The sequence below is a fragment of the Podarcis bocagei genome (assembly GCF_964188305.1).
Source record: "Podarcis bocagei genome assembly, chromosome: 9".
Classification (NCBI taxonomy): Eukaryota; Metazoa; Chordata; class Lepidosauria; order Squamata; family Lacertidae; genus Podarcis; species Podarcis bocagei.
In genome coordinates, this window is record NC_138134.1 from 76,882,427 (window position 1) to 76,894,889 (window position 12,463).

The 12,463-nt window shown below is 46.8% G+C and overlaps 1 protein-coding gene across 2 annotated transcripts in view; it reads left to right on the plus strand.

Annotated features, from left to right (window-relative positions):
• FBXO41 (F-box protein 41) overlaps positions 1 to 8,946 on the plus strand; it is a 92,041-nt gene extending 83,095 nt beyond the window's left edge. Inside the window, exons 13-14 of one of the 2 annotated variants that reach the window (XR_014011365.1) lie at positions 1,911 to 3,130; positions 3,182 to 8,946. Coding sequence is in view for 1 of the 2 variants with exons in the window: in XM_081207030.1 (XP_081063156.1) it covers positions 1,911 to 1,973 (63 nt within the window). In the remaining variant the exon portion in view is untranslated. Of the gene's footprint in view, positions 1 to 1,910 lie in introns of both variants that reach the window. The other variant, XM_081207030.1, reaches the window with a different exon arrangement.
• Positions 8,947 to 12,463: the final 3,517 nt, after the last annotated feature.

The following is a 12,463-nucleotide window of genomic DNA, read 5'->3' on the forward strand; positions in this document are numbered from 1 at the left end:
CGGTATACGAATTTAATAAATCAAAACAATAGCAGGTTATGTCAGTGGGTGCACAGGAGGGCAGAGATTGATTTTATCTAAACTGCGAGTGCCAATTCCCCTGTTTGCAAAAGGGCTTTCAAACAGCCCCCATTCTGCGCTTTGAAGTCCCGGTAGTCAGGATGTCAAAGCACCATGTCACCTGCCACTGCTATGGCACAGGGTGATTGACAGATGGGCACCCCCGCTCACCTGTCAAATTCCCCCCCCCCCGCCCAAGTTGAGGACATAAGGATCTGACCCACCCGGCCAGAAAACGTTCCCTCTCTTTGGCCCAAACATTTAGAATTTATTGGAACTCCATGGCGTTTGTATGAAAAAGAACTGTCTTGTTGGAGATGTAATAAGGATAATATTCTTTTAAAACACCTGTTTTTACAATGACCTATACTTATTACGTTTTGGGAGAAAGTAGTGAATTATATGAAGATGACCGTGTGGGGAAAAAATAAAATTTCCAGAGGATAGTATTCTTTTGAGCTACATACCTACGACATGGAATTTGACAACTGAGGAACGTAAATGGAGTCTTCCTACCCTTACTATGGCCAAAAGACTGATATTGCTGCATTGGAAAGATGAATTGACGCCTCCATTTAATCAAGGCAGCCCTGTTTAGGGAAGCTTTTAATGTTTTATGTATTATTGTATTTAAATATTTGATTAGAACCTGCCCAGAGTGGCTGGGGAAGCCCAGCCAGATGGGTGGGGTATAAATAAATTGTTGTTGATGATGATGATGTTGATGTTGTTGTTGTTGTTATCAATGGATTGAAAACACGATTGCACTTACCACTTATGAGTGGATTGCTTATAGATGTAGAGTTTGCAGAGGGAAATATAAAGAAATTTGGAGCCCATTTAGGTAAAAAAAGAAATATATACCATATATTTCCGTGTATAACATGCCCCCATGTATAAGACGCCCGTTATTTTGGGGGACTCCAAATTAAGAAAACACCCCTCAGCACTACCCGTGTATAAGACGAGCCCCAATTTTAAACCTAATTTTTTTGTTAAAAAACCTAGTCTTATATAGTGGTACCTCGGGTTACATACGCTTCAGGTTGCAGACTCCGCTAACCCAGAAATAATACTTCGGGATAAGAAATTTGCTTCAGGATGAAGCGCAGCGGCAGCAGGAGGCCCCATTAACTAAAGTGGTGCTTCAGGTTAAGAACAGTTTCAGGTTAAGAACAGACCTCCAGAACGAATTAAGTACTTAACCCGAGGTACCACTGTACACGGAAAAATATGGTATGTATTTGGATAATGCCACTATCTATATATTAGGTTAGTATGTAAGGGACGTGGGTGGTGCTGTGGGTTAAACCACAGAGCCTAGGATTTGCCGATCAGAAGGTAGGCGGTTTAAATCCCCGCAATGGGGTGAGCTCCCGTTGCTCGGTCCCTGCTCCTGCCAACCTAGCAGTTCGAAAGCACGTCAAAGTGCAAGTAGATAAATAGGTACCACTCCAGCGGGAAGGTAAATGGCGTTTCTGTGTGCTGCTCTGGTTCGCCAGAAGTGGCTTAGTCATGCTGGCCACATGACCCAGAAGCTGTACGCCGGCTCCCTCGGCCAATAAAGCGAGATGAGCGCCGCAACCCCAGAGGCAGTCATGACTGGACCTAATGATCAGGGGTCGCTTTACCTTTATGTATGGAATTGCAATTGTTATTTCCTATAGGGTCATGGTTTATCCTTTCATGTTCTCCCTTTTTATTTTTTATTCTTTGTTGTTTATTTTAAGTGTTGTTAAAAAGAATTAAGAAGCAGCAGCAGCTCTGGCCCAACTGGAGCAGCCTGTTTCTTCTGTCACACCACTTCCCCTGAAATTTATTGCCATCTCTCTCTTCTCTATCTCTTCCAGGCCCTGAAGAAGAGGCCGGGCTTTTCAAAGATTTTACACATTAAGGTGGAAGCTGGCTGTTAACCTTTGCAAGGGGAGAGACCAACGCGCACCCCAGATTAACACCTCCTGCCCGTCTGTTAGTAAAGACATCCTGGCGCCAACACCAGCAGCCTGCCTGCCAGCCTCAGTTCTCTGGACTGGCGCTTTCAGAAGCACCCAGCCGAGCGCACGCATCTTTGAGCAGGCCTTCCGGACTGGGCGCGATGAGCTCCTTTTCCGTGCGGTGAATGGTCAGCTGTATCGCTGAGATGATGGTGCTATGAAAACACACACACAAAAATGCCCGGCAAAGGAATTTCTCCAGACTGCCAGTGGGAACACCCCTTTTCCTTCTCCTCCTCCTCCTTTCATCTCACGGAGGCAGCTATGCAAGGGAAGCTTGGCCCTTCTTTGCAGATCCTTCCTTTGCCGTTGAGACTCTCTCTTTCTTTTCGCCCTTCCAACAACTTCTCGGCCAAGGGTGACAAATCAACGAGGCTCCCTGGACTCCCTCGATTCGCCCTCCTCCTTTGTGGAAACGACTGGTCGTTCCTTCCGTCTGAAACTCCATCGCCTCGGAGCCTCATTTCATCTCTTTCCTTTCAGGCTCTTTCTCTCGCTCACTCTTACTCTTGGTTTTTTAATGAGGGAGGGGCAGTTCCTATTGTGGGGAGAAGCAGGGATTCCTGTTCATTTTGATTTCCCCCCTCTCTCTTATGAAAGAAAAAGCAAATCCGAATTTCCCTGCGGCCAGAGACCGCTACAATCCTAAGAAAACAAATCTCCTACCTTGCAAAGGAACCCTGGAATGTTCTCCCCGCTGACCAATTTCCCTCTTGGAGCCAGGAACATAGGAAGTTGCCTTATACAGAGTCAGGCCCTTGGTCCATCCAGCTCAGTATTGTCTATACAGACTGATAGCTGCTCTCCATGGTTTCAGGCAGGGGGTCTTCCCCCGTCCTCCCAGGAGATGCTGAGGACTGAACCCAGGACCTGGGCCGCGAAGCCAGGGCCCTTCTTCTCTCTCCTGCACAGGCCATAAAGCATCTTTGCCTGCAACATCCTCTTTTCATCTCTTGCCACCAACTTTTTCCTGATTCATGGAAAGCCGCCGCCTTCCTCTTCTGGCGGGTGGCTTCGCCGAGTGATTAATCGTTTGGCAATTGGCACAGTGGAAAGGAGACGTTTCTGCTTTGAATGTAAGCCTCCTCCATCCACCATCCCTAGCTTGCCTGCTTTCCAGGAGGCAGGGAGATCCAGTCCCGTCCCCTCATGATTTCCAGATCTGCAAGTGCCCTCCAGGTATTAACTGGCCCCCGACATTAACCAGTTCCCAATCCCTGCCGTTTATGCCAAGATTTAGGGAGCACATAGCTGCCAGAAATGAGAGGAACCAGCTCTGCCCGAATTTCTCAGGCAGATGGCTTTGCTTCAGTTGGATTTCTTGGGGAAGAAGGATGGAGTTTGCAGTCAGCATCCTGCTGTGGCGATGGATCAGCAGCAAAAATGACACAGCTAGCAAGTGCAGGTTCCAGATCCTGCAAGGAGGAGTCTGGCTTATAAGCTCACGGCCAAAACATTTGATCAACCTGAGGAAGTCCTTTCTGGCATAGCATTTATGCTGAATCCCCAGAGGCAGTCGAGGGCTGGCCTGGAGAGAGGACTCGCGGGAAGCATTTTCTAGTCTAAGCCAAGGGTCGCTACGCTGTGCCTTCATCAGCTGGAATTATCCGAAGCTGTTTTTATTCCATCAGAGCATCTCTAGTCTTGGAGGGGGGGCGCGAGGCTGACCTGTTGGGTTTCTGCCTGGTGTGCAGCTGATGAAGGCACAAGCTCCATGCCAGAAAAAACAAGGCAACCCCGATCTCAGAGCCAACGCTTATCAGACCCAACCCTTATCAAGTAGCTGTTGGACTCCTGGTTCAGTACAGTAAGCCCACAACTTATGCACGTTTAACTTATATTCAGCTTTATGCACTTTGCAAAAAAAATAATAATTAAAATTAAAAGGGGGCATGCATCCAGGAAAAATGTCTTTGGCAATCCTATCCGCCATTGCACGCCATGTGTTTTGATTATACACAATTTTGGATTTATACGCAGTGCCCAGAATGTGATGTAAGTTGCGGGCTTAACTGTAGTTACAAAGATAAGTTATTTGAAAAAGACAGATAGGACTATATATGGTGGGTTCTAAAGTTTCTATTACTTGATAAAGCTTCTATTACTGATAATCAAACCCCCCACACCCAAAAGGAGGAAGGATCCTTATTCCTTATGTTGCACAACCCCCCCCCCCGAGAATTCTGTGGCATGAATAAGTTGTGCAAAGCACACTTGATGATGACACCATGTTGATTTTGGGGGTTCTTGAACACAGAACCCTCAGTGAGCAGGAAGGCTGCAGAAACTGCAAATTAGTTTAGGCTGCATCTGGGCTTCTTCAATGCACCATTCAAAGTGAAAAGGTTAATCCTTCTTAGGGCTGTGTTATCATTTGCCACTGAATCAGAGCAAATGTCAGTCGGGTCTTCTCCGATGGACAGTTCCTCAGATTTATTGCGAAGGAACGGGTGTTCCACAGGGGAAGGCGGTGGAGCAGAAGCAAAACCACTCACACCCGTGCTTTTTAGGGACGAGTGGAAGTCTGAATGGGCCCTGAATCAGAATATTTCAGGACCCTGGACAGAGCCCCATGGAAGGTGCTCCCTGGACCCACACAGAGGAGAGAGTAGTTGCCTGAACGAGAAGCATAGGACTTTTTAGGGCCAAGCGGAAAGTGTGCCTTTAATATAGATATTTAAAATAATTAAGAAGAGTGTGTATGCAGGTTGCAAGCTTCAACCCAGCAGGAGCTGGCTGCAAATTAGAGAACAGATAGTCTGCAGGTTCTGCCCTCCTCTACTCACCCCTCCCAATTAACCTCCGTCTCCAAGACATTACAAAGGCCAACTCTAGGCATTTAGGCCCTGAAATCTTAGGTATGGGATGCTGCTGATTCTAGTGTTAGGAGAAATCCAGACTCAAAAGCTGGTGGGTTTTCATGAGGACTTAAAAAAAATTGACAAATCTACTTGCAGCTCCCGGCCAAGTGACACATTGAGTGGAAAACCTACGTTTGGTGCCATGTGAAGTGTTAAATTGCCCTAAGAAGATCTCTCAGTTTCGGCAGGCAATAAATAGTCTCTAAGAATTCATACAGCAACACTGGGGAGAGTGAGAATTCAGAGAAAAGGAGGGTCAACGGAACCCTCACGGAGATATTGGATCTGCAAAAATCCAGTTCTGCTTTGCAGAATTATTGCCTTTTCCAGCAGCCAACTGTCACAGGTAGTGATTTTTATTTTATTTTAATCCTGATTCCGAAAGACTTGCACAACCTTTGGGGGTTTTTTGTTCTCCTGTCATGAGGGCACAAAGGTCACAAATCCTGGAGTAAATGGAGAGCTCCTGCAGGAAGGAGGCCCCAGAATGCATTGCTCCACGTGCACCTTGAGATGCACTGCATTCTGAGAAATGCAGTCTTCAAGGAGCAGGGCACCCTCGTGTTTACAAGGAAGGCAGCCATTTTGCCAAAGTTTCTTTTTTCATCATGGCCCTGGAGGTGACACCGAAGGGACAGGAGGAGGAAGGGAGCAAAGTGTTTGGTGTGGCCAGCTTAACGGTCCGAAGAGTCTAAAAGGATGCCTAAAAAACCAGCAAAAATTAAAAATAATCATCCGATAAGAAGGAACAAAACAAAAAGCAACAAGGATGGAGGAGAAAGTGAACACGAGCCTCCTAAATTCCACATTTTGATACTTTTTAAACACAAGAGTTTTCTGGCAGTGGCGATAAACCATGACCTTGAACAGTCGCCTTTGACACAGTGCAGAAACTTGAACAAATGTTACCTTAAATTCAAGAAAAGTCAGTATTTATTTCTATAAAGAATAATAAAAAAGACGAAGAGAGATTTTAAAGCAAAGTTATTTACTCAGCATGTGTCGCTATGCTCTGTTCTTAGTGAGGGATTGCTTTAACTGAGAGTCGTTTCGGGGACTGATTTATTTATTTTGGTTCCTCCTCATTCATCAAGGACAGAGAAGGTCAGCTCACGAGGATGTTTGCTGCTGCTATGACTACAATTTCCATTACTTTCTGCCCCCTCTCGCCTTCTTTTCCTTTTTGAAAGAGAGTGCCAGAGAGGAAACCAGCCCATTGGATGTGAGGAGGACTCGAGAGCCAATTCTGGCCTGATACTATCTTTCTTGCCCTCGTTCTAATGCATCCTTCTGCAGAGTCTCTGGTAGTGGAACAATCTAAGGTTTGGGTCACCCTGATTAATCCAGGGATGTGCTCTCAGGATTTAGCTGGAACATTCTTTCATTTTTGGAAGCGGGGGCAACTGTGACAGCATCCACCTACGGCAAGTCTCCAAGCAATGGCATTCGACTGGATGGAGTGGCTACCAGGAGGGGGAAAGCTTTCCCTCCTTTTCCTCTTGTTGCCCCCAAGATCGCATTCCAAGGGATGTGTGAACAGAGGGCAGCGGTCAAGAACTGCGCATGGTGCGCAGCGATTCGCCTGGGAAGCCACGATTTCATGTTACCAGGACATATAACTGGGAGGGAAGGTGGAAGAGCAGGATTAAAAGGTGTGACTCAGAGGAACAGAGACCAAAGTGTCTTCTAAGAGATATTTCATCTCTAGGTTTGGAGGGTTGTTGGGGGAGGGCGAGGAGAGCAAGATGTTTATTTATTTATTTACCTATGTGTTTATTTATTTATTGGGTGGAATGACGTTGCTATTTATTTTCTCTTTTTTTAAGAAAATAAGAATGATGATGATGATGATAACTGTGAGATTCTCTGCCTGTGAACTTTGGTCAAAATTGAGCTATGGGTTCGTGGTCTCCCTCCCTTTTATTATTATTATTATCATAAATCCCTGAGTAGTTCATGGCCTTCCTTTCTTCCCTGTCCCCCACCCCATCAGTCTCACAGCTCACTGTGCTGCGAAGGCAGGAAAAAAGAGGTTTGTAAGTAGATGATGATGTGATGTTCGCTGGGAATTATCCCCCCCCCCCAATCTCTGCAGTGTTAACCCTTGCACCCTTTGAACAGGACTTGAGCACTTTTGAGATATGTTTTCTTTCCTGTTTAAAACTTATTCTTATTCTTAACCCAGAAATCAGATAGTTGGGGCCACGATCCAGTTAGCATCTGCAAACCTCACAGATTCCAATGGGAAACCGCAGAGCCTAGGCTTAACTTTCTCCTAGGGGCATCAATAAGACTTAAAAGTGTTTTACTTTGTTCTGCACTTACCTATTCAGAAGTAAGTCTAACTGAGTTCAATGGGAAGCATGTAGAGAAGTGCAGACTAACAGGAGCTGGATGAAGCCCCCTGACCTTCTGGGTGTCATAAGGTAAATTTGAGCCAAAAACTTGTTTTGTGTTCTTTTGAGAAAAAGCTGGGTGGGAGGCAGAAAATATCTCTGCAATGCTTTGAAGGCAAATGAATTTTTCTTAATGTGATCATTTGTATTACTGGGTTCCGTCAGGATGTTCTAAAGGCCTTTGGGGAATATAAACATTAATTGAACGGATAGTGCAGGATATGGTATGCTCAGTTTGAAGAGCTGCTTAGCACATCAGCGTGCCTCAATCGATCGCTCCACCCTCAACAGCTCACAGCTGAAGCCCCGCTCAGAGGTTTGGGTTGCCCTCCACGCCTTCAATGGGTACAGAGTGTGAGGCAACAGGCTCTGCTCTCCCTACCCACATCTCCTAAATACCTGGAGAAGAACCCAGATTTATGAAAAGGGCTTGGATGTGCGAGCAGTTTTCCCTTAAAAAGCAAGAGGGCATACGAACATCCTTTTCTATGGGGATTGCACTATGGTGGCAAGTTCATACACACAGGCTATGACTTCATAGTGCGCTCATTGAGAAATTTGCATGCAAGTGGAAGTTGATCCACAGTGTATTGGGGGGGCATTTCCCAACAGCAGTTCACCTTCTGCAAAACTGGGGTGGCTATTTTTGCGCAGAGAGGCTATACCAGGGGTCGGCAAGGCTTACCGGCCATGGGCCGGATCACTCCCGCTGAGATCCTCCGTGGGCTGGACCGGCGCAGCACGATGCCAGAAATCGCGTCTGCACATGCCCAGATGCCGAAAATCACACCCACACAGAAGCGTTTTTTGGCATCTGGGCATGTGCAGATGCAGTTTCTGGTATCTGCGCATGCGCATATGCGGTTTCCAGCGCCACTTGGCAAGTCCCCATGCTGTGCTGCACTGGTTTAGTGCAGCGTGTGGGGGACTTGCCAAGGGAGCGGCTCGTGGGCCAGTAAAATGGTCTTCATGGGCTGCATCCGGCCCATGGGCCACACGTTGCCAGCCCCTGGGCTATGCTATGCAGTTGCTACCTGTGTAGTAGCAAGGAGTGGGGGAGGAATTTGGTTCAGATTGCATTCAAATTCAAATTTCCCAGATTCACATTTTTCCAAAACAGCACAGGAACTTTGAAATCCACATATCCCCGAATTTTGCAACGCGTTTCTCCAGACAAGTAATGTGTGCCCCCCAAAAAGGGAATTGTGTTAAATGTGCATATAAATGCATACATCAGTGAAAATAGCACAATCGGGGGAAATGCTGTGGGAAAATGTCTTCGGTCTGTGAAATTGCATACAAATATGTGTTTGTTAGGAGAAATTTGCATGAAAATGTGATGGATTTTCATGAGCACTTTTTTAAAAAGAAAAAAAGGAAAATTGCAAGTTGCTGCAAAATGTGGATTAAGATTGGAACACTGAGAAACTGGAAGAAATCAAAATTGACAGATTCCCCCACCCCTAAAAGTACCTGCTGCCCCTTTGACTTGGAAGGAGACTGCCCAGCGCTGACCGTGCTTTGGAGGGAGATGGGGACAGATGGCAGAGTCGCCGCAAAAGGCAGCGATTTATCTTTCGCTCTTTCCGAGCAAACTTCACACCTCCCTTTGCAATGTCACCTTCTGCTGAGCAATATGAACCCGAGGAAGATCTGGCGCAGCTGCTGCACGAAGCGCCTCTGCCGCCGCGTGGGTTTGTTTTAACGTGGTTTGCAAAGTGGAGACGCCTCTTTGTGTTTTGCGAAGATCGAAGCCCATTTCGGGCGGCTGCGGCTGCCTGGCTTGTTGGTGCTGTCGCTGCTCTAATGTGCTTTTGTAGAACTGCCAAATGTTGAAGCTTTGTGGTGTCAGTCTGCGCGGGAAGAGGGAAACTTTGAGCGTGAAGCTTTCTGCGTCATGTCATTTAGCACGTGGCGCTATCCGAACGAAGTGAAACGTACGCCTCTGCCATTTGCGGCATGGGATCTGCTTCTAAGATCCAGGGCTGGCTCAAGCATTGGCCAGTGGGAGCACATGGCTTAAGCACCAACACCAGATGAGGAGGAGGAGGAGGAGGAGGAGGAGGAGGAGGAGGAGGAGGAGGAGGAGGAGGAGGAGGGAGCAGTTTATGGGCAAGGATCATAGGTTGGCAGTAGAGCATCTTGCTTGCATGCAGAAGGCCACAATGTAGATCTGGAAGAGTCCCCTGCCTAAGACTCTGCAAAGTCACTGCCAGTCAGGATATTGAGCTGCATTGAACTTTGGCCAAGTCCTATGTAACTAGCTTGGATTTTGAGCATGGGTAGAAGAAAGTTCCCTGAATGCCACAGTCGGCTACTAAGGGGAAGAGTGTCAGACCAGATCCATGGTGGAAGTTTACGCAGCCAGGAGATGGGAAATGCCAGAGGGATGTGGTCAGTGCACATCTCGAGTCCATGGCATCAGCTGCTGTCCCAGAAAAAATGAAAACTGTCTACTGATCAGGATCATGGCCGCAGAGGAGCCCACGAGCAGGGCATGAGGGTAGCAGCCATTTCTCGCTGTTGCTTCTCCCACTAACTGGTATTCAGAGGTAGACTGCTCCTGCTCATAGATGCTCCATTCTGTTGTTAGACCTATTCCTCAATGTATTTGCCCATGCTTCTTTTAAAGCCAAGCTTTCTTTTCTTCCTTCACCTACAAATATCATCACCCCTTGGGCCAATTTCAAGGCATCTGTAAAGCTTCCATCTCCTTCCATCGTTCTGCAGTTTCTTTGCTTGTTTCATAGAATGTATATGCCACCTGATTGTAAGGGGGAAAGCTCAACGCGGTTTATACCTCCAAGGTGGGCCCTGACTGCCGAGGGCAAAATTGTCTTTCTGCAGATTCCCAAAGTGTACAGAATATCGCAGTTCTGTTGAGCAGGACTGGAAAATTCTCCAGAGCTTTCTCTGTTTCCTTGCTCGTTCCGGAGTTGAGGGTGTGCGCTTGTCTGCATCCCAGTCCAGTACGGATAAATGACCATCCATATTCCCATATTCCCTTTCTATACAGCCTCCAGATTGTGAGGGGGCCCCAATCTGCAAGCTGGGAGAAATTTTAGGAGTGCAAGCATGCACCTTGGGTTTGAGCTTCCTTGGTGGTGTTTTGGCGATATAGATAAAGGTAAAGGGACCCCTGACCATTGGTCCAGTCGTGGCCGACTCTGGGGTTGCGGCACTCATCTCACTTTATTGGCCGAGGGAGCCGGTGTACAGCTTCCAGGTCATGTGGCCTGCATGACTAAGCCGCTTCTGGCAAACCAGAGCAGCGCACGAAAATGCCGTTTACCTTCCCGCCGGAGCAGTACCTACCGTATTTTTCACTCTATAAGATGCACCAGATCATAAGATGCACCTAGTTTTTGGAGGAGGAAAACAAGAAAAAAAATATTCTGAATCCCAGAAGCCAGAACAGCAAGAGGGATCGCTGTGCAGTGAAAGCAGCAATCCCTCTTGCTGTTCTGGCTTCTGGGATAGCTGCGCAGCCTGCATACGCTCCATAAGACGCACACACATTTCCCCTTACTTTTTAGGAGGGTAAAAGTGAGTCTTATAGAGCAAAAAATATGGTATTTATCTACTTGCACTTTGACGCACTTTTGAACTGCTAGGTGGGCAGGAGCAGAGACCAAGCAACGGGAGCTCACCCCGTTGAGGGGATTCGATCCACCGACCTTCTGATCGGCGCCACCCGTGTCCCCAGTTTTGGTGATATAGATAGTGTTATTTGCACATATCTGTACAGACCGAGTATCAGATTAGAAGGGCTTGCAGCATTAACTAACAAGAGATCTTACTACTTCACTGGGTTCCTAAGGAAAAGCCCCCCAAGCGATAGTGTCGGTTTCTGCGCAAAGAGCAAGTCAAGTCTCTGTGTCTCCCAGTTGCAGCTCAACAGGGGAGAAAACGTGATAGACCCATGGCCTAATTGCTCTACTACAACCAACAGTCATCACCGCCAACATGGGGTGGGGAAAACATTTTATGGCAACGCACCTGCACTCAGCCAATTCTGCAGTTGTGCCAAGAGAAGCTGAACAGATTTGGACAGGGCCGCTGCCTTGTTTCACTTATTTATTTATTATATAAAATTTTATACAGCGCTTGATTGGAAAACAAAAACAAAAACCCTCAAAGTGGTTTACCAAAATGGTAAGGCTAAAAAAAATGTGCAGTAATTGAAGGCATGAGAAAAATTGCAAAATTGCAGGCTAAAAATACCAACTTTCTAAACCTCTGGATTGGCTTGTCTAAACACACGCACAAAAACACACGCCCGGACGCTGAGGTCCAGCGCCGAGGGCCATCTGGCGGTTCCCTCACTGCGAGAAGCAAAGCTACAGGGAACCAGGCAGAGGGCCTTCTCGGTAGTGGCGCCCGCCCTGTGGAACGCCCTTCCAGCAGATGTCAAAGCGATAAACAACTACCTGACATTCAGGAGACATCTTAAGGCAGCCCTGTTCAGGGAAGTTTTTAACGTGTGACATTTTACTGTATTTCTGGTTTTTATGGAAGCCGCCCAGAGTGGCTGGGGAGGCCCAGCCAGATGGGCGGGGTATAAATAATAAATTATTATTATTATTATTATTATAAAAATGAGCAGGCACCGAAAAGAATAATAATAATACAGTGGAACCTTGGTTGTCGAATGCTTCGGAAGCCGAAAAATTCGAAATACAAACGCCGGCAACCCGGAAGTGAATGCTTCCATTTTCAAACGTTTCTCCATTTTTTTAAAGGAATTTGCCGGCCGGCAATTGTGGCTCGGTTGTCAAACCTTTCGGATGTCAAACGGTTTTCCAGAACAGATTATGTCCGACAACTGAGGTTCCACTGCAATAATTTATTACTTATACCTTGCCTATGTGACTGGGTTGCTCCAGCCACAAGGAAGCTTCCAACATAATAAGAGTCATTTTAAAAAGAGTACAGTGAAGGCAGCTGCCTAATATCAAGCAGCACGGAGTTCCAAAGGGTAGGTACTGCCACGGTAAAAGATTGAGAATGTGGAACGGGTCTTTTGTGGCCTCTGTGATATTTCCAATTCCGCTGACCAAAGTGGCTGTGGGGCTTCATTGCAAGGGAAAGGTGTTCTCTATGGCAAACTGGCCTCAAGTGGCTGAGAGCTTTGAATAGTAGCAGGAATGCC